At 32.0% G+C, this 22,647-nt stretch overlaps 3 protein-coding genes across 8 annotated transcripts; 2 read left to right on the forward strand and 1 right to left on the reverse strand.

The window, feature by feature from the left end:
* Positions 1-1,612: 1,612 nt before the first annotated feature.
* Positions 1,613-3,263, reverse strand: Mat1 (CDK-activating kinase assembly factor). Of its 3 annotated transcripts, none has more exons than XM_035084775.1 (3): positions 3,160-3,263; positions 2,770-2,963; positions 1,613-2,543 (listed from the first exon to the last, which is right to left on the reverse strand). In XM_035084775.1, exons 2-3 carry the CDS (start codon positions 2,891-2,893, stop codon positions 1,717-1,719), a joined length of 951 nt encoding a protein of 316 aa, XP_034940666.1. In that variant the 5' UTR covers positions 2,894-2,963; positions 3,160-3,263; the 3' UTR covers positions 1,613-1,716. The 3 variants fall into 3 exon arrangements, with proteins under 3 accessions (XP_034940666.1, XP_034940668.1, XP_034940669.1); XM_035084777.1 differs by having other exon boundaries at positions 3,054-3,165; XM_035084778.1 differs by lacking the exon at positions 3,160-3,263 and adding an exon at positions 3,038-3,055.
* A 151-nt stretch (positions 3,264-3,414) lies between these two features.
* On the forward strand, positions 3,415-5,255 carry LOC118067703 (craniofacial development protein 1). 4 transcript variants are annotated; one of them, XM_035084591.1, is made up of 4 exons: positions 3,415-3,673; positions 3,748-3,805; positions 3,895-4,247; positions 4,310-5,255. In XM_035084591.1, exons 3-4 carry the CDS (start codon positions 3,908-3,910, stop codon positions 4,819-4,821), a joined length of 852 nt encoding a protein of 283 aa, XP_034940482.1. In that variant the 5' UTR covers positions 3,415-3,673; positions 3,748-3,805; positions 3,895-3,907; the 3' UTR covers positions 4,822-5,255. The 4 variants fall into 4 exon arrangements, with proteins under 4 accessions (XP_034940482.1, XP_034940480.1, XP_034940483.1 ...); XM_035084589.1 differs by having other exon boundaries at positions 3,899-4,247; XM_035084592.1 differs by having other exon boundaries at positions 3,415-3,805.
* Positions 5,256-7,342: 2,087 nt separating this feature from the next.
* Positions 7,343-22,628, forward strand: p130CAS (Serine_rich_CAS and FAT-like_CAS_C domain-containing protein p130CAS). Its single transcript, XM_035084588.1, has 7 exons — positions 7,343-7,903; positions 13,375-13,524; positions 13,818-13,964; positions 18,894-19,014; positions 19,747-20,699; positions 20,795-21,145; positions 21,227-22,628. The coding sequence occupies exons 1-7, from the start codon at positions 7,844-7,846 to the stop codon at positions 21,512-21,514; spliced, it is 2,070 nt and encodes a 689-aa protein (XP_034940479.1). The 5' UTR covers positions 7,343-7,843; the 3' UTR covers positions 21,515-22,628.
* Positions 22,629-22,647: the final 19 nt, after the last annotated feature.

A 22,647-nucleotide genomic window follows, 5' to 3' on the forward strand; every position in this document is an offset into this window, starting at 1 on the left:
AGCTTGTCCGTTGATCGTTGTACTCTGATTGGCTGTATGAGGGAGGTTGGTCTGGCATATGTACTGTATGCTCTTTCGCGCTCTTTCCTGCTCTCGTTGATCCTTTAGTTTTCACGGTCTCTACACCCGCGGTTATATATTCTACATATATATGTATGCACTCATCTGACTTTCAACCCCCGACTCATCATCATCTACCTTGTAAGTTACTGATAATCAGTATACTTGAGCGTATTACAGTAGAGTCTGCTCTAAGTTGAAACCACTAGAAAAATTTGAAACTTGATAAGAATTGGAGATACATTTTTATCACATTTCTGCATGTTAATTAAGTGTTTCTTGATTATTAAAACACATCACTGAAACTGATATGATAATTTCATCATCATCATCATCTTTTAGATATTAAACATTCCTCTTAATCATAATGACATTATTTTGAAATTTTAATAGAAATAAAATAGAGTAAAGACCCTTGCTTTATTTTATTTTGAGAAATAACTTTTTGAAAGTAATGATTTTTTTAATGCTAAATTTATACATGAGTAATATCCATAAGTGCACTTGTTGTTGGGTCAATTACCCTAGAAAAAGGAATGAAATGTCATCAACTCGAGATAATGAACCCTTATTATGAGATATAGTTATTTTACTCACCCCATTTTCTGTAATTCTACATATAAAAATTCTTCAAGTCACGTGGGGATCTTTATTTATCTCTTTTTGCAGGGTAAACTCGATCGGGTACTTTTAGAAGAGCAAGAGAGGATGTTGAGAGTATACCCCTACCACTCAACTGCAGGTACATCCAAGAATCATCACCCCATTCAAGTGTGCATAAGTTCCACGAAAGAAAGGAAAGAAATACCATGAGGAGAAACGATGAGAAACGAGTCTCTACAAATAGCAGAATATATACAAGAAGACTACTTGGTACCTCGGTATTGTTACATGCCCTCTGCTCTCGACTTATTGTCCACGGCTAATCAGGCATGCCAGTTCTTGTCAACGACTAACACGGTAAGTACACAGTAAAGAATTATATACATGAATATCCACGCTTTTAGCATCGTTATGAATGCTTTTTATAGCATTTAAAAATCAAAAGTTGTCTGATATACCATTCAAGCAATTAGATAAATAAATAGCCATATAATTTGGTGATACTAATTTTGAACGATTACGTATCTGTTCATAAATCTGATAAATATTCAAAAGTTTCAGCACTTGTACACTCTTATTCTTACTTAATTCTTATTTCTGCTAAAGCAAAAGATTGAGGGTCTTGTCAAACTTGTTGAAACTTTAGGGACTCTATTTGTCAAGCAAATATAAGCACATGATGGGGGCGAGGCAATGGTTGAAGAGCCATCTAACTTTATCTATATTACAAAAATGAGAATACAACGACAGACAGATATGTATTTGGAAGTAGATGGGCTCTGTTGATTTTGCCCTTTCGTTTGATGATTCCTAAATCAACTGTTTAATCTACCGGCTTTAAGCGTGTAAATGTCTACAATACTTTGATAAACAATCAGTGAGATAATTTTCTACTCTATATCAGTAATATATACTGTTTCTCCGTAATAAATCACCATAACAACACTTGTGATAGAAAAATCATATTCTTTTATTTTTGTTTCAAACATTATATGTTCCTTTTGACGATTTACTAAAATACTCATTTGATACAAGATGACAAGGTCAACAGTTTTAATTGAATTGTTGAGATGGAGTATGATAGAGACCGGCCATGGCCTCTTGTAAGGCTCGGAGACATGCAATCGTTGCTTTGAAACCACCGGCTTTTTCCACTTTGGTCTCAGCACGAACATGATTAATGTATCCATGTGAGATAATCTGCTGCCACGTCGGTGCAGGAGGTCCTTCTGTTTTTTGCTCAATGGGTACATAAGTGTACGTTGGTCCTTCATCTTTTGGAATCGGTAGGAATCCTTGGGATCCTTGTTTGCCGAATTTAATTCCTGTGCTAAACTGTGTCGCTCTTGGCGTTGGAGATACTTTTGAAGTATTATCTACAGATGATTGCATTGATGTGGCAAATGTCTGAACAATTAAATGTGCATTTCCTTCAGAAAACATTAGTTCATCAATGAGAGCTTCTTTTTCACGAATTTTTTTCTTTTTACATTCTATTTCTTCTCGAGCCAATTCCAATCTCCTTTCATCATCCCTTTGTTTTTCTAATTCTAACAACTCTTGTAATTCACGTTCACTTCTACCTAGTTTAGACTTATTTTTTAATATCTGTTCTTTATTGTCTCTTCTATATTGTTCTATCTTTTTATTCGTTTCAACTTCATCAATATTATTGGATAAATTATAAATAATTGTTTCTACCTCTTCAAGGTAATCATTGTATTCCCTGAGAGTAGCAAAATCTTCTTCTTTTTTATTATAATCACGAAGTACTCGTTTTCTTATGTCCACTTCTTTTTCTACCATTGAATCTTCGAACATCTGAAGACGAAAGTTTACTTTTCTCAAAGGTGTTTGACATTCTGGACATACTCCGGATCCTTCAAAAATAATAAAAATATTTAAAGTTGTTTCGTATTCATTTAATTCTGTATAAAAATAAGCACAAAGCATTTGCTAAAGATCAAAAGATTGTGGGAAAATCCAGCATGTTTCTTCAATTATTTTGTAATAATAAGCAATGATATTTAACATGACTGTGAATCCTGAGTTTTAATTATTTCCTTGACATGTTTACGATTCATGAAAATGAAATATTGCACATACCTTTCAAAAATAATAAATCCACACAGTTTTCACATAATGTGTGGCCACATATATTTACCATCAATTTAAGAGATGGATTTCTGTATTTTGTTGTTTTACAACGAGGACAAGCTTGGTCTTCCATTTTTATTGTTATAAAAAATTAAATATTCAAATTAATAACTTTTCATACTATTCTTATATACAAAATAGACCTGTAAACAATAAATACCATTATTCATCACATTTGTTATACAGTAATTAATTTGATTTAATTATGTTTACAAACGTTAATAAATGACAACCTTTACGATGATTCAGTCAGCATGCATTATTATAAAATTAGCTAATTAAAAATTGATTTTTGACACATGATTTTTTTCATATTATTAAATTATTTAATTCACTCACTTTTTTAATATTTGTGTAGTATATTTATTGTAATATCGAAATAATCTTTTTTCAAATAAAATTATTCACATTCTTGGTTAGGTTGTCTGAGGACACACTGAAATACAAACTAACGACTTTATCGATACAAGATAATTGAGATTAATATTTATTTGAATACGTAGTTCTGGAAATAGTTTAATACTGTGAGGGCGCTACTGTTAGTAATCTATAGTTTCAGATGATGCCAAAGAACAATAGTATGAATATTTTTTATTAGAGCTAAAGTGTTCATGCAAATTTTCAGAATTTGCAAGAATTTTACGACATCTACTTTTGTAAAGATTACTAGTTCATTGATACGAAATGACTTTTTGTGAATAATATTATTTATTTGTTTAATAAGTTGATAATATTCTACTCTGAGCTCAGTTCCGTTTGCCTTCCCGTCAAGTCATGACTCAATCGTTTGAATAACATTTTTTCAACGTTTTTCTATTGACATCAAAAAAGGAATAAAACTTTGAAAAACAGCGTAAGATAAGAAGTAGTATTGATATTTCTGTAAAGGATATTTAATAAGGCAATAATTAATTTGTAAAATTGTAGATAAAATCATCTATTTTTACTAAATTACAAACATTGAAGGAGGAAACCTTACAGAAAGGTATGTTTAAGATGTATTATTTTATAAAGTACGCTTTTATCTGAACCACTGACTAGTCTTATGTAATTAAAATGTTATTTTTTATTGAGACAGTTGAAGATAATGTCTGAAGAGCATCAATTACCATCAGATTCTGATCAAGATGATGAAGATTATATACCCGATGGAGTCGAGCAAGACGTATCAGAAGCCGAGTCTGACGAAGCCGTCGAAAGTGAATCTGGACAGGAAGATGAAAATAATGAGAACGAAAAAAAGTCGAAGAAGAAAAAAGGGAAACGTGGTAAACAAGGCAGAAAAAGGACTAGCAAGAAAGCAAAGGTAGACACTGAAACACATGACAGTGAAAAGGAAGAAGAAGAGGAAGAAAAAAAACTTTTAACAGAAGAGGAAGAAAAAAAGAGAGCAGACTCTCTTTGGGCAGATTTTATGAAGGATACAGGTAAGAATTTATTTTTGTTAATTTCATTCAAATTATTATATACTTTTTTTTATTTATTTTAGGCTCGACATTCAAACCGAAACCACAAAATTCTACCAACATATCATCCGGCCAACAAGAAAACAGCTCTCTGAAGAGGTCTAAGACTGAAGAAAAAGTAAAAATAACAAAGGTATTTGAATTTGCTGGAGAAGAAGTTAGGATTGAGAAGCAAGTGGCTGCTGATTCTGCTGAGGCTCGTTTAGTTCTTAATTCTTCAGGAGACAAATCGGCAGATCGATCAGCACCACTTGATGATAAGAAGAATAAACCAGCTCGACGAGGTGGAGGACTTGGTGGAATTTCATCAGTTCTTGGACAAATTGGCAAAAAAACCAAAATAAGTACTTTAGAAAAATCCAAACTTGATTGGGATAATTTTAAAAAAGAAGAAAACATCGATGAAGAAATAAATACATATAATAGAGGAAAAGATGGATATCTTGAACGTCAAGATTTTCTTCAACGAGCAGATCTCAGACAATTTGAAATTGAAAAGAACCTCAGGACAATTGCCAGGAGGAATAATCGATAAATAAATTATGATTTGTTTGACTTAACTATTTTCATCAATATTGTGTGACAGTATCGTGAATGAAAAACTAAAAGCTGCTTTTCCAGCTAGCAAAAGTATTAATCATTCCAATACGTTGATAGTACGTAGTTAATTATTTCAAACAATAATGTGATTTACCACTACTATACATATTTAACTGTTAAATCGATTAATTTTGTGCTAATTTAAATGATAATGTGGTTGAAGAAATCATTTAATGATTCTTGTCATACTTTTCTAAAACATCTGACTATTCAAGCTATCGTGCAGTCTATTATTAAATAGAAAGATGTTCAAGAAAATTTACAGTTAAGACTTTCAAGTCTTATGTTTTACCTTAATGATGCTCAGGTGATACTTTTCACATTTGTAATCTTGCTAAAACATACACAATAAATATGCGATGCTGCCGAGAAGATCCTCATTTTCTTTTCCCGAATAGTTATTTTATGTTGTCATCATTAACTTTACATGTAAGTAAGGTTTTAAGAATTTACTATAAAAAGTTTTAATGGAAGATTGGATTGAAAAGTAATTTATTTGCTAGACGATTAAAAAATTTGTCTATCAATAATTTTAATTAAGACTCTAGATCTTAAATTACTTCGATAAAATTTTTATCCAAGTTTTCGACATTAGCTAATATAAATTTCTTTTCAACCCATCAAGCAAAAAGTACTTTGAAAGAATATCCGATATATTCCGCATAACTTTACGGTTTTAAGTTAACTTTGGCATTTATGACATTTTATTTTATTTAATAAAAATGTACTTAACAGAATTTTAGGTATTGATAGTATGAAATATGTAATAGTATCTACAAAAATGTATTAATAAATTTATTTCATGTCATGCGAAAGTTGGTTTAATGGACAAAGTTACACGGAACGATGGTATATAAATAAAAACAGGAAGAAAAAAATTTTAATTGATTTTTATTCGATGGTTTCAGATTATTTTTATGTTGATGATGACTTGTAAGAAGTATGTAAGGAAAATTTATGTTGGATTATGGCAATTACATCGGGATTATAAAAAGACGTTAACCAAAATGGCATTAGTTATAGTAAAAGCTCAGATAGATAATTGATGCGTCGACCGAAATATCTTTAAGGCATTGACCTGCTACCGGTTTTATTCAAATCGTTCAATGGTTAACAAAAGAATGCAAAGAAGAGGGTAGAAGCAGAAGATTGGCGCCACCGAATGCTCATGGATTCATATTGAAGATGCAATACTGCAAGCGTGACTTGCATTCCAAATTGGGTCCAATTGACGTCATTCAACTCTAGTCGGTGAGTTCCGTTTTTACGTTGATATCAGTATGTTTCCAGAAAGCCTGGAATATTTGGGCGAACGATTTTAAGATTTCTCAAACGATTATTCAATCATGCGTCAACAACCGGCTCCGATAGTGCTTGGGATGACGAAAATGTCAAAAGATGATACATCACTTAAAAATGGAATGTCCGAATTCGTAATAGGGAGAGTCAACCAAAATGTTAGACGAGTTAATGAGTCGTAAAACACTTGGTTTCTTGGAATACTTATGTGTTGCTTCCTTTCACAATGTTCCGTGGAAGGTTCAATTCTTCATAGCGACATAACTTTACAAGCTCTTTGATCGTAAAACAATTACTCTTTAAACACGTGGATTGAATTAATGAGAGTGAAGAAAACGCGATGAGAATATCAGGGAAAGTGGCTACATATAAAGTAGATAGATACTCAGAAAACATGAATAATAAACACTTAATTAAAAAAAAAGACAAGTATAATGAGATTGACTTATATGCACAAATTCCTCCAAGTGCTTACTTGATTACTAACATTTATATGCTAAACAAGCTAATAATTATAATATTTCAGTTTACTATGAGTTATTAAAAATATTTAATGGCAAATTAAATTTATAGTTATTGTGTAGTATAAAAATAAATAAAAGCCGTAAAGAGCTGGTAAAATTTTTTGCTGTTTGGTGGTCAAATTCCAACACGAAAAATTCAGCGAATTATGATCTATGACGTTGAATGCAGACTTAGCATCATTTAGCCTTGAGTCATTCCCATGATGTAATCATTTTCTCTGTTTATTATCATCACTTCAAACAGGTGAGAAAATCTTTTAGATGATTTATGTAACGTAATCGTGATAATCACAGTTAGTATATGAGAATTATAAAAATTTCCTAGAAAAGTCAACAACATCATACTTATCCTTTAGAGAAATCGAAGCACTTTTTTATCTCTTATTTGCCTTGATATTTAATATAAGTTTCCATATCCTTTCTCACAGAGATGGTATTGGATGGAGCTTATCATATCTCTTGTGCTTTGACTCTTCATCTGCACTTGACTCTGTTGAATTAATGTCTAGAAGAAAAAGTAAGTGGATGAAGGTAATGAAGCTGACGAAGTTAATGGCGACACGGTGAATTGGAATTGGTAACGCCGGTAACGGCATTGATGATGGTGATACAGGACGAAAATACATTTCACAGGGAACACAAAGTTCGGTTATTTCCGTCATTACTCGTAGCTCTCCGGTAGAGGGATTCAACACCGCCCGGAGTCCAGCAGCAGAGCCAGCAGTACCGAGTGGTGCTGACTGTTGAGTGCCTGCCGAGCGGTGTGGAGTGTCGTTAAGTTGTTGTGCAGTAGTAAAGTTTATACAGATTCTTTCGTCTAATTTCAACTAAATTAAAATTATTCATTCACGCACTAACATTGAGTAATGACTTTCGGTGAAATTAATAATCCAGACTTACGTCTGATGATGTTCATACTACCGTGAAAATTCAGTGTATGAGTCAATGATCCTTTTGAATTAACTCCACCCACTCAAACACCATAAATAATATTTATCAGTGATAAAGCATTTTTAAATCCCAACACGTGAATTATTTATCTGGAGTTATTATTTGTTGGATATTTCTTTTAGTTTATTGTGATTCAGGCTATGTGTTATAGTAAAAACTATTAAATCCTGGATTCTGGAGAAAATGATGGGTGTTAAGATGCTGCCGCAAACGCCTGAGATTATAACTACTTCTCTTAATCAGGTATAATATTAATTGCCAGTTAGAGATAATTTCTAAAAGCATTGACTTTTTGAATAATATGGAATTTACAATATTGTGAAATTCGAAGAGTTGCTCGCCAGTGTTTTATGTCAATATTTGATTGTGCTTTCCTGCTATTATCAATATTTTAACTTCGAATGAATTTTACAACAATACCATCAGTGAATTTTCTCTATTGAAAGGATTCATACAATCCCACTTTTATTCATTTAAATTCTGTGATGGAACGATAGATCAATTACACATTTTATCTTGATTTTTTTTTATCACAGCTTTTAATCAATTACTCAACATAAAATGATCGAGTGAATGATGTAGGGTTTTTTTACAGCTTTGACGAAATTTTTTTCAAGGTTGGAGGTATTTTTATAAATCTATTACAAAAGCTATGTTTCTAATTTGAATTTTAGGGGAGTGAATAATATACTTGAGAAAAATATCAACTATAATCATTGCTGCATCAGACATTGATCCAGAAGAACTGAAGAGTCTCACGCCATCATCCCTGCTGGGTTTTCAATATAATCCTCATTCACTTTGAAATTCTAATCCATAAACCATACCAATCATCACGGAATGAATAATTGTAGGATGCAATAAATTTATTAATGATAAAAAAAGACAATAACTTTTTATAGAAATGATAAAAATAGCAAAACTACAAACCGATCAAAAGATCATGCATTGTATTGATGATCAAGAAGATTATTGCATTGACGTTAGATAGGAAAAACTTTGAATCATTTGCTAAGAATTTTAACGATGAACACATGATAAAATAAACGTAAAAGTTTACATTATCTGTCATAAAGTGAATCATGAAGACTTTTCAGAATCAAACGACAGAATAGTGAATGAATAAATGTGTGTTTATTACATTTGTCGAAATGCATCTGACAGCTATGAGATTATCCAGCAGTTTAATACATTTCAAATTTACCGTTAACTGCAGACCATCAGGTCACTCAGGATCCTGTAATATGGACTCGATTTCTTGTCTTATAATATATTCATTCATCTCAGTAAATTACAAATTACTACAAGATGGAATTTTCTACAAATAAAAATCTTGGAGATGGAAGATTGAAGATATCTGCATCTTGAATGAATATCTGATGATTAATTGTGATTTATTATATTATAATATTTTTATATATATAGAAATGTTTGATAACCACTGTTGAGAAAAGCAGCTCAGGCACATGAAGCTGGGCGATACATTGCCATTTTTGGAGATCCGATTTCGCCTGTGTCCTGCATGATGAAAAGGACCGACATGTCCGCATGTTTTCATGCCAACGTCTTTTATTATTTTAAAATTTTTTTCTCTTCTGACTAATTACAACGAAATTTTTGGTGATTATATTTTATGTCAGTCTTTGTGTGGCCTTGCTAGAAAGCTTGGAAGCGATCAATTTTGATGTAAATGAAAGGACGAAGTTGAAGCAAATAAGAAACACGAAGGGGAAAAAAAAGAAAGGCTGTAATCTGAAAAGTCTGACTACCACCTTTACTTATAACTTCAAACTTATACACAAGTATATATACTACTTATATTACTCTACTCGTCCTTTTAAAGTTTCTTTCCAAATCTTTTACAGATGAAAGATCTTTTATTTTAGCATAAAGTGATGGACTTGTGGAGTATAAAAAGACTTTGTTATTTCACTTGCATTTCAACTTCTGGGTAATGTTTTCTTGTGAAACTCAATAGACTTGGTGCTATATACTGCGGCATGTGACACGCATTGTTGTCACTCATCAGGGTTATTTCACTTGCGAAATCGTCGTAAAAGAGTCTCAGCTTAGTTAAATTGTCGTCATATTCAATAATAAGTTCTTTTAAAAACTCACATTATCAATACAATTCCATTGTTTTATTTCTATCTTCTTTTTTTTTTTAACAAACTTGAACTAATTTTTTTTTTAAAAAAACCTTCTTGTGGTTAGATTATTGTTTTTTCTTTGATAAAAATTCCTTTGACTAAAGCTTTTTTTTTCTTTTGCAGGCAAAAATCCATATAAAATCCTGCGGAGCATTTATTTCAATGTAATTCTATCCAGTTAAATTATATTTCAATTCAATTGAATTCCTTTTTTTAATATTTTCTCTGGGAATGACATTTTAACGATTTTGATAGAAACAACTCCACTCATATTAAATTGGAAAAGAAGGAAATACTTCATTTTACTCTTTTTGATTTCATTTAATTCAATAGTAATTCAATTACACATCAACGAAAAATATCAAAAAAATCATTTCTCATCGAGGATATTGATTTAATCTTAATTCATAAAGTTAAAATAACGTGATCAAGAGATATCCTCGATTTTATCCAACTAAAAGTATGTCATCTTCATAATACTTGACTGGATAGACATAAAATTAATTTGCTATTTTTTTAACCTCTATAAGTCACTTGAGTTCTTTCAAAGTAAAATAAAATACTTTATTGTTATGCAAATAATGATAATGAAGCTATTTATTAGGTTCATACATTTGCGACAGCTTATCATCAATGATAGGATCTCTGGATCTAAATTGTTTAGTTCCCACTACGACGTGGTTTAAATTTTTTCTTTGCGACAGCATAAAATGAGTTAATAGGCTGAAATTGATAATAACATTAATGACAAGAAACACGCACATTTCTCAGCATCAGGAACACAACCCCTTACATTAATTATTTTTTCCTTCTTCTAAAGCACCGATTATCTGAAACTTTAACTGTTTTCTCTCTTTCATCATCTTCCTCTTATTATAAATTATTATGGCAAAACTGCAGTTTAAATAGCCGGCTTGGAATTCTTAGCTACTTGTATAATAGCTTTCAGTATGATCTAAAGTTTAATATACCTTCAAGTTTATACATATGTGCCACATGTGTATTTACTTGGAGCTATTATCATGACAGACGTGATAAGATTAGATTAAAAATTCTTTATCATAAATCGATACATTGAAAACTGCAACGATTGTGTCTCTTATGTTCAATTTTTATATCATATTTCGTCTGCAAAAAGAAAACTTTGAAAAAGGAAGGATTTGGAAAGCTGAAACGTCAACTTTATCGTATAAATTCGCTATAAAAATGATATCATACTTGATTCTAGTAAACTTATTCTTGATATGTGACTAGAAGAATTTTATTTTAGATAGAAGAACTCGATTCCAAATATTTTACAGTTTAGGAAATATGATAAAAGTATTTGGTGCATAACAATTACTTGATATCTTACGGAAATCATTAAAACAATTCAAAGAAATGTGACACCGAATGCAAATGGAACTGGAAAAGAGAATTGTTCATCTTGATGATGATTTGGAAGAAGTAAAAACAGTATGCTGCTATCAAAAAACAAACTGGTTAATCAATATTAATAAAATAAATATGATAACTAAGTGATAAATGATAAGAAATGGTTTTAAATGATAAAATTTATTAGAATATTAGAAACAATTACTGAAAATCACATTTACTACAAAAATAAGTCTACATAAGATGTCAATTGCACTAATTATTTGAAACTATTAAAGATTGACGATTATTCAACAAGGCTCGTTAAACAAATAAATAAAAATGTAATCTACTTTCTCAAAAAAAGTTAATTATTGCAGTTAAAGTCATATTAAATATTTTTCAATGATAAGCAGTCAATAAATTAAGTTTATCATTAAAAAAGAAAGAGAAAATTAGTTTCACTTGTAACGTACTCAATACGTAATAGCTAATAGACGATTCTTCTAGCTCTTTTTGCTACATTCTTTCTTTGTAGTGAAACAATAAAAAAAATCAGTAGTTCTCTTGACGTAGATTTTTCAAGAGGAAAGTTTATCCGGTTAAATCGACGATTAAAGTATCATGTGACGAGTTAAGTGTCATTCATTCAACTAGAAAACGGTAGCAAAGAGCTTCATCAACTCTCGCATGTGTAGCATGACTACAAGAGATTTGCGTAGAATATCGTGCTAACAGCGGCGACACATTGCTAGCAGGCGAGGTTTGCAAAGAGAAAGAGAGAGCACTTGGCGAGAAACATGTTGCCTATGTTACTTATGTTTCAAGACCTCCTACCACTATCAAGTGCGGTCGAGCCTAACTCTGTCGTTTAGTTCTCCTGAAACGTAAATGTATGTACACTTGAGAAGATGCTGACAAGAGCTAGTTGATGGTGAATAAAGGCGAATTATACTGTGGAAATAAATTATTCAACTATCATCGTATCAAGTTTATGATTAATTTCGTAGTGAAATATATAAATCTTTGTAACTTTCTAAAGTTCAAGTCTATTATGATACGAATAGCTACAGTTTGTGATGTAGTACCTCAGCATCATGAAGTTCTCTGTGATGAAGAACTGAACAAAAAAAAATTCAATCCGTTTTTAAAAGGAAAGTGTGTGTGTCTGGCCACCACGTGGTTTAACAATAGTTTATTGAGGTCAGCATCTTGGTCATAATTCTTATAACAATTGAACAACACATGTTTAAAGCTATTAAATAGTCCTTAAGAATCAGATGTTAAGCTTATGACGAAGGTCGAAGAAAAAACCATTATGTATATTGCATGGATACAACATTATATGTTGAGGCGTTGAGATAATGTTGAAAACAAGGTGTTGAAGCCCTTAATGCAATATCACCATTAAAATCAGGGGGAATATACATTGTTGTTATGTTTAGCGGCGTAGGGTCACTGCGGTATCTATGGTGCACACAAGTATGTAATCCACGTTTATACATAATCCGATATCTGAGTAGATCAATCACGCGTGGATTACACTGCGTGAGAGGAATTAACTGGCAGAAGTAGTCATTTTAAGCATGACAAAAATTTCTAAAGACCTTTATTCCTTTATTTTCTGCAATGGATAATAAATAAATCATAAACTTCAGTAGTAAAAATAAAATAAAATAAAATAAAAAAAAAATTTTACTAAACCTTGGATGTTTAATACAATCAGTATGTATTTTATGTACCTCGAGATTCGAATTATAATTTTAAAACTCCTTTCGTCGTTGACTCATCAGAATTTACCTCAATTAAAAATGAACATTTGTATCTGTTTACTGTAAACTTTGGGTATCAAGATTTTAATTTTTTATATTTATCAAAGTTATTACAATTATTAAATACTCTCGTTTATTTTTATTATCTTTAACTGCTCCATTTATTCATTTAATTATTGCATGTCATTTAAAATGATTGATTCATGTAATTTAATATATCCAAGATAATCTCTACTATTAATTTTCCATTTTAAAACTAAACCTAATGAAATTTATTCATTTTTTATCCCTTAAATATTTATTTTATTAATTAATGCACACAGAGAAGAAAATGAGAGGTCTATTTTTAAATAGTAATTACCATCATTCATCAGAAGAATGAATTTTTGTTAGAAAAATTAGAACATAACTGTACGGTTTCAATTTGTTTTTGTTGCAGCAAAAGTGTGTTAAAGCTCGTGCTCTTTATGATAACATCGCTGAGGCCCCTGACGAATTGGCTTTTCGTAAAGGAGATGTTCTTACCGTTTTAGAACAGAATACTTCAGGTTTGGAAGGATGGTGGCTTTGTGCTCTTAGGGGAAGGCAGGTAATTAGTAAACAACAATCAAACTTGATTGAATTCTCTTTTATTATGACTTTCTTTGTTGTGTGTATCACTGTTTGCTTTCCTTTGCAATCTGCTTTTTCTACTTCGTCGTAGACAGCTGTAGATTTGAAGAGGCAATTTACACGTTGAATATCGAGCGTTTTCAAGTCTACAACAGCTGCTCAAAGAATAAATATAAACTTGTGATTATCATCATTCATTACTAGTTTTAATTAACTTTATTATCGTATGTTTGAAAATAAGCCTTGACAATATATATTTTATCACCGCAGGGAATATGTCCAGGAAACAGATTGAGGCTGCTAGTGGGTCAGTACGATACTGGATGCCTTGGGGGCAGCAGAGCAGACCTCACCCTCAATGAAGATGGATTACAACGCCATGGAAAACGACGTAGTTGGCACGTGCAGCCAAATAGAGTTAGTATTTTTTAATCGATAAACTTTCCTATGTACTATCATCACCACTGGTTGACAGTTTTTTTCTACATTTTATCTCTGGATTATCATTCAGAAGCTTTGTATCCATTGTTCTAAAAATTTTACGCTTTTCATGAGCACAGAGTAATCACCGTAGAGGTTGTTTTTTTTTGTCAGAAGTGTTATTCGCTTTTTTACTTCAAAGTTATATGACTTATGATACAAGTTAATTTTTGGAGTTACTAATTGCTGTTTTTTTCAATTATTTTCATTTCTTTGTGATGGAAAAAATAATTTTATTTGTGCAAGTAAAAACACTTCTGACATACCTCTGAAATATTATCAAGAAATGTTGGAAAAAGTTTAATATATTCCACAGCGATTTTCCAATCTCATGAATAGTACATAATTTTCTGAGAAAATTTGAAGTCTTTCAAGGAAATAACTCTGCAGAATTTTTCCTGACACTTGGAGAAAAATTTAATAATCTAAAATAGTTTATCTATGGAAAAAGTAGAGCTTATAAAAAGATTTTTAATTTAAAATATTTCAATTGAATTTCATCACGAACATTTAAATAGGCTATTAATTTTTCAATCATTTTTTTGACGTTTCATAATGTAACAAATTTATTCAACTTCAAACAAACATGATATAATCAACAACAAAGCTAAACAAACTTATAGGTCAATAAAAAGTTAATTTCTTTTATCAACTTCCTTACTTTACTTCATTCATGTTATTATAGAAAAGTCTGTCTAAATGATAATTTAATATTTATTATACTTAAGTATAACATTATATTATTTTTATAGAGTTTTATTAATCTTTAATAAAGTTTAAAATCAACATCCGTTGAGCCCGTATTTTTTCTCGGATGTTCAATTGAAGACAATTTTTCCTAACGGGAAATATTATAATACATATTATTCAAGCATCAGATTATGATAAATGAAATATTTAAATTTCTATTTCGAGATATTCCAACATTACATTACTAGATATTAAATTTTTCTCCATGACAAGAAAAAAATATTTTAATATTTGGCAAGGTTGACGAGCAAATTTAAGTTCATCGACCCAAACTGTTATGAATATTAAGTTCCTCTAAAACTATGCGTAACATAGAGAAATTAATTTCCAATTATCTTCCAGTGGTTGACTCTTTTAATAACTCCATTAACAAAGTAAACTAATTATACTTAAAGCCTTGTGAAAATATAATAATATTTTTTGAAATAATATTTTCTAGACAAAAAATAGTTGTGATAAAAAAAAAAGGTTGGCAAGAGTCCAAACGAGTGGCAATTATTCGTCTTTTCGCTTTTTACAAAGGTGACTTTTTTTCAAGGTGTGCATACATGAGTCATTGACACGTCAGGGGTAACATTTAATGTAATAAAAAACTCGTTGAACCTAAAGGACAATTATAATTGACAAATTAAAAGGAGTGTCAATGATATGCTGGAGAAAAAGCGGAAACAGCTGATTGGATATTTGATTTCATACAAACACTTTTTACCATTTTTTTCTCAAGGTATTCATCAGTGACTTGAGCCACGTGCTCGCATTGGGCATGCCACGCCCTGAATGAGGGATTGTCAAATCCTTTTATTACTTGATCTGGGCGTCTCGTCCGGTTTTGTGTGGTTGACAGAAAGACCTCACCATTGTCTGCTTTATATAAACGTTCTTCCATTTATTATGACTTTTACAAAACGATCAAATTTCTTATACGAAGGTTTTGGGTTTTAAATTTGAGGTAAAAATACTTATACAATAATAACTATGTTACACCATCGAAGAAATTGTGTTGTGTGTAGCAGCGAACAAAACATATCGGATGATTATCAAGTTTCTTTAGAGGAAAACTAACAGTTGGCTGGTATTTATTTAGCCATAATTTTTATTGGCTCCAATTCAATTGGGTTTAATCGAACCAGAAGTATACAGCTGATACTCATTTTATACTGGCTAGTTTGTATGCATATACATCAACTAATTCAACGTGCCAGCCCGCAGTACCCCATCGGTTTTATAGTCATTCTGCGTCCCATATGCCATCATACAACCAACAAATCGCCATGTATACATCACTAAATCGAGTCTTCATATTGACCCCTACTAGTCAAAGTCAGCTGATACTTTCTTTATTCTTTGCTCCCCTTTTGGGTTCGCTAAAACTCGATCTAAGGGTCGATAGAATGCGTCTCATCATGCTTTCATTTAGCAGCCGACGTCAACTCATTCTCCATCACTCCAAGATATTTTAGGCTGTTAATCTGTCAAGACTGTCTCGCGTATGTTGCTGTAATTTATTTTATTTGATCCTTTTTCAGTGCTTTTGCATTTTTGTTGGGCGAGATGTAGCAATCGTCTGGGTATATTTTAACAACTCATTGGACTTAACATATCAAGTGGTAGATGCTGTTAGTTAACTTGTATCTCTCTCCTTCATCGACTATCAACCATGCCAGAAGAAGAAGAAACTGTTACAGTTTCTCAAGATTGAAAACCGGATGACTGGAGCCGTTGGCATTTTACAAGTTTACCTGGGACGTATTTCCCTCACTCTGGCTTCTTCAAGACACTTCTTAAACATGTTTTGGTGTCCTTATATGTCCTCAACTTGCTGCAGAGCTACGGAATAATGTCGTGGTAGTATGGTCCAGGGACGTGCAAGAATCCTTTGGCTCCCCTTGGTTATATAAAACTGCAGTTTCATGCAAGCTGCTGCTGCTAAAGCACCCAAGATTTTGCTGCAAGAGACAACTACACGTTCATATTCCATGGAATCATCATGATGGAATGCAGAGACAGCTAATTTTAAAACAGAATTCATCTTTAAGGCCTTACAGCATTCGTCTTCCTTTCTCCTTTTTTTTTCTGCATTTTCTCTTAACTAAATCCCTCGCTAATTATTTCTCAATTTATGTCCCCATTTGCAAGGTGGATGGACTTCAACAATCCTATTCAACGTTTCTCGAGAGGAATAATTTCTTACAACTCTTCCGCATGTGATAAAATATCTTTTGTTGCTTATTATTAGCTTTCAGGTTTAGAAATTTATAAAGAGATTCTTTAATTGAAGAGAGAATTAACTTGAGTTATTGATGATTCAATTCAATGTTATTTTATAATTTTAAAATAGATTTCAGATAATTTGAAAATTGAAAGCAAATAGAAAGAAAAAAGTGCACTTGAAGCAAAAGAACAGCAAGTTTTACAGAAGCAGAATGTGAAACGTTTATTGAATTCGATCATGCGACCCAGAGAGATAGTCACCAGCACTTGATTGGACACTTAAGTGGGAGAAAGAAATACACGAGGTCATTCTGCGTAGGATAAAATCTTTTTGTGCAGCTCTATCAATCAACTAACAATTCGCTTGCGTGGGATTACTTGCTGGAAACTGGTCCTATTACTACTCGACGAACTATTTTATTAAGAAAGTGTGAAATCCAATTTATATCATTTAATTAATTCATATTTTAAGACACTAGAATTTTTCATGGTAAATTTATGCTTCCGCACAATTGAAAAAATATTTTATCATTTAAATAATTTGTTGATTTTCTTGATTCTCAATCGTGGAACAAATTAATTATCAACGAAAGTGTTTATTTATTGAAAAAAATTGGAGAAACCTCTTTTTCATGTTAGAATTAATAAATTAATCTTTTTTATCTAGGAATCCGGAAGTGGTTGAATAATATTTTGGTGCTAAAATCCTAGAAACAAAAACATAACATGAAGAGAAAAATAAACTCCAAAAGAGAATGAATGATATATATATTAGAAGGGACTTTGAAAATTATTTTTATTCAACTTTGTACTTTACTTCATAGCTATAATTATCAATAGCCTCATATTGAAGTACAGTTCCATTATATAAGGAAAGAAATATCGACTGAATTTTTTTTCTACATTTCAGTTTAAATGTCACTCCTAATGATTTTCATTGAAACATGGCTTATTGACTTATCTTGAATGCAAGCAGGAAAGAGAAGACAGAATATATATACCACATTTATGTATTTATACCCCGGTCATTCACATAAATATAACTTCACAAGAAAACTATGAAAAGACGTAAGCAAAAAAATGTATTTTTGCTGAGATAACAGAATTCCGAAGTCGACGATAGGAAAAAAAAATACGAGAGAATATTTTATTTGTGAAAATAATTTTCAGTCTCAACATACTTGATTGCATATTCATTTTTTATCGTCTTCCACGACTTGCATACGCATCTTTAAGGCTATCTATTCATGTCTATGTTCCTGCGTCTTTCCTACATGCATTCACAGGTCATACGCCTTTTACAAGGGCGCCGCGACGCCTGATATCGACCGACCGTCCTTTCCCATACCCTCTCTCTGCTTCTCATCACAGTACGCCGGCTCCTCTTGAAGCGGGATTCTCTTTCTCTTTTCCTATTCTGCTTTACTACCACCACTGGTACTCTACTATGTACCATGACGTCTAGTCGAGGGTTTTACTACATTACTACTACGGAAAGTAAAATATTAAAATAGCGCACGTTTAATTCACGGTCGCGTGCTCTTTTTACTTTTTTGTTGCTCCCTGTTTGTCTTTCTTTTCCAGCAGGTTATTGTACAGAGAATTAGTACATGGGCTCTTGAATAAGGACCGAATAGGCTCTTCAATGGTCTCAGGGCTAAGAAAAAGCAATAATTAATGGAATTACTCCACCTAAGAGTTTAATTAATGGATAAATCTTATTTCATGTTCATGCACTTCTTACCTTTTGTTCCCTTGAATATTAAGAGAACGTAATTGAGCTAATATTGTAATCAATATGTCAAGGCGTGGCAAGAAATAATTGTATAATTATATTACATTAATATCATTTTTATTCTTTGGTTTATGTATCTAATTTTAGAATTGGTTTATTCTATTTTGCAGGTGGTAACTCCTCAAAAATGTGGAGACGTATACCTATATGATTTACCAGTCAATCGAGCAAGTCCTGCACCACCCTCAAGACGAGATTCGCCACTTAACTCCACTGATCATCTTCATACAGGTGAGATTAGCATGAAAAAGATGTTATTTACGTTTGAATAAGTACACTCTATAGGTTGAGATATTCTCTATGTGCTGTACTTTATTTTCAAGAGTGTTTTGAAAGGTAGAATGATATTTTATTGATTTACGGTCACTTCAGTTTTATCGAGTTTTTATTGTTTATTTAAGTCGAAGGAGAAAAATTTACTGTCAACGAAATGACTCTGATTTAATTAAGTTTCACTTGAAGCGTACATCTTATATATACTAAAGTGAATAAAAGGATTTTTGTTGGAGTTTTATTTTAAAATGATTTATATGTAATAAATTCATAAATATTTTTTTTGTTTAAATTAGCAAGTTGAATTATTGGACACCAAAACAATTGATGAATCCTTAAGAATTATACTCGTTGATTTATTCAAATGCTCAAACGATTTGAATCTTCTTCATTTAAATATTTTTTCTGTTCTTAATTTACATTATTCGGTAGAGGCGTTACTCATTTGATTGATTATCTGTATCAATATCAAGTCTGTCAAACGATTGAATCACTCAAGTAATAAATATCTTTTCGGAGGAAATCAAACCAGTTTATTTGACAAAAAATCAATAATAAAATTATTCCTGGCTGATTAATGCTGGTAATATTTATTTTAGCCTTTATTTCAATATACATAGGTATATTTTTTATTTAAACGTTGAATTTTGTTTAATGCATTTATTTATGTGTATGTTAATTATTTTATAGCACGATTGTCATCTGGACAGCAGAGTTCAATAGACAGTGGTGGAGATGTGAGTGATTGCTATGATGTTCCACCAAGAGCAACTCCAGTTATACCATCACCAGCAAGCAGTCCGAGTCCGGCGCCGTCTTGTTACGACACTCCGCGACCACCGACATCATGCACACCAAATTCTAATTGCTCTGGTTCTGGTATTACACCTCTCGACTGCTACGATATTCCTCGACCACTTCAACCACTTACGCCAAGTAGTTCTGCATCGAGTCTCACCAATGATGGTTCTCTCAGCAGCTCTAATAGATCCAGTTTGACAGCACCAGACTACGACATTCCTCGACCACGTCTTTCATCAACCTCCAAGTATAACACAACGATTCAAAAAACCCCCACAACTCCACCACCATCATCTCAAATAGTTCAACAACATCAGCAACAGATTTATGATGTACCTGTTAATAAAGAGCTTCCTTTAGAGCTGGACTCTGCATTGGAAGGCCTTGAAAAATTACAGAGTGAAGCATCTGCTGCTGTAGCAAGATTGCTAGGCTTTGTTAGCCCAGGATGGAGGACTCCTCAACGTCTAGATGTAACACTGATGGATTTAAGACTTGCAGCTTTGAGGCTTAGAACATCACTTCATGATCTAGCAGAATTTGCCGAAGGTACTTTGGGTAATGCCAGTAAAGCTCCAGACAAAGGCTTGGTAGCTAAATTTAGACCACTGGTCAAAGCACTCCGAGACTCAGATAAGCTAGTTAAAGAAGCGGCTACTAAGTTGGACGTTATGGAATGGGACGCTAGTAAATTGTGCCGAGGTGACAGTGATACACAGATTTCTACAAATGGCCTATCACCTTCCCTCATTCCTACAATTCAACCTGACCCCCTTGATCAATTGATTGCGTGTGCAAAAGCTCTTACTGAAGACGTTCGACAAATCGCTAGTTTCATTCAGGTTTGTTATTTATCGATTTAATAAATGCATTCATGTGAAAAACCATTTAAAGAGTAAGTAGCTAATGAGTTGATCTTTTTCAATATTATTTTCAGGGTAACTCGACACTATTATTCAAAAGATCGTCCATCATATCGACCAGTACTACAGGGAATAACACTGAAGACGACGACTATGTAAATCTCGACTCTCGTGAGACTGTAGTAAAGCAAAGAGAAGAGTTACGAGCAACATTGCCTCCAGAACTTCGCAGTAGTTACGACCTATTGGTTTCCGAAGCTGATAACGCGGCTATTCAAACCCCATTATCTACACCTACACCTATGGACCCCAATGATAAACAACTGCTTGCATTCTATGTCGCACAAGTGATAACACACGGTGCTCATTTAACTCATGCCATTGACGCCTTTCTCCAGACTGTTGAACACAATCAACCGCCAAAAGTATTTATTTTATTCTACGATATCATTGTTTTACTTGCTTCATTTTTATTCCAATAATTTCATTGTGATTTTTTTAAACAGGTTTTTCTAGCCCACGGCAAATTCGTTGTACTCAGTGCACACAGACTAGTACACATTGGCGACACAGTACATAGAAATGTAACACGGAATGACGTCAAAACAAAGGTACTCGAATGTGCAAATGCTCTGAGTGAAGCGCTCGCACAAACTGTATTGAAGACAAAACAGGCAGCACAATTTTTTCCAAGCGTAACAGCGGTTCAAGAGATGGTCGATAGTGTTGTTGACGTATCTCATTTAGCTAAGGACCTTAAAGTGGCCATGATCCATGCTGCCCAACAACCTTAAAACACTTAATCAGATAAATATGACTTCAATCTAAGATTAAGTCATTTGGGCATACAAATTTATTATTAAAAAGCCACGCTGTACCTCATCCTGTTCTTATATTTATGATAGCTTTTCAGTGGCCTAAGGATTTGTGTATTAAATATATTACACAAGACCCATTACTGCCAAAGTATATGTAATAATGATGAACAATTATAAAAGCCTTGTTGATAGGTAGAATGTAGTTGACTCATGATAACTATTGGAAATGTACGATAAAATTTATGAAAAGTACCCTTCCTTGTGTCGCAATATTGAACATTGATGTATTGAAATAGTGACATGGCAAAGCTTTAAAAAAGTTTTTTTAAACAAAGTACTAAACAAAAAAAATGAGAGCCAAAAAATTCTACCATCGATATTTTTCATTAATAAATGTTAAAATTTTTTTATACAAGTTTTAAGCCGAACTTTTGTTGTTGAGTACGGCAGTTTTATGAAATATAAATTCTTATAGGTCTTTTTTAGCAGCAAATAACAACGATAAACACTTAAAAAAAAACATGCAGCTGCAAGACTTTTAAAAAATGCAGTTTTGACTGATTTTATAAAACTTTATATCAAAATCACATTATCCTTCCATGAAATCTAATTATCAGATTTTTTAACAAAGCTTGCAATAATAATGGTAATAATAATTGATTATTATTAATGAGTTATTTGCAGTCAATTTTGTAAGATATTCAATAAAACTGAATTTTTATAGGTATATATTTAGGAAGCTAAATGTATGGAAAGTGCTAAGCACTATAATTCATATCGAATAATTATATGCGTGTTATGTACACTTAATGTCTAGTACTTTTAGTGATTGTAGTATAAAAAAATTATTTATTTAGAAAATTATTAAAATGTTTTATTTAAAACATGTCTTTCTTATAGCAAATTACTTAATTTTACTTATATCATTTCTTTGTAAATAATCTTAGTTATTAATATTCTTGATAAAAATAGCAACATCAAGGTAACAAAGTTACAGTATATTGAAATAATGTGCAATCAAAAGACTATGCTTATAGTAAACAGGATAGATTTGGGAAATGAAAAATAAATAAAAACTTACTACGACGGACACCTTTCTTGTATATTTA

Source organism: Chelonus insularis, unplaced genomic scaffold (assembly GCF_013357705.1).
Source record: "Chelonus insularis isolate UGA/USDA-ARS -01 unplaced genomic scaffold, ASM1335770v1 contig_397_pilon, whole genome shotgun sequence".
NCBI lineage: Eukaryota > Metazoa > Arthropoda > Insecta > Hymenoptera > Braconidae > Chelonus > Chelonus insularis.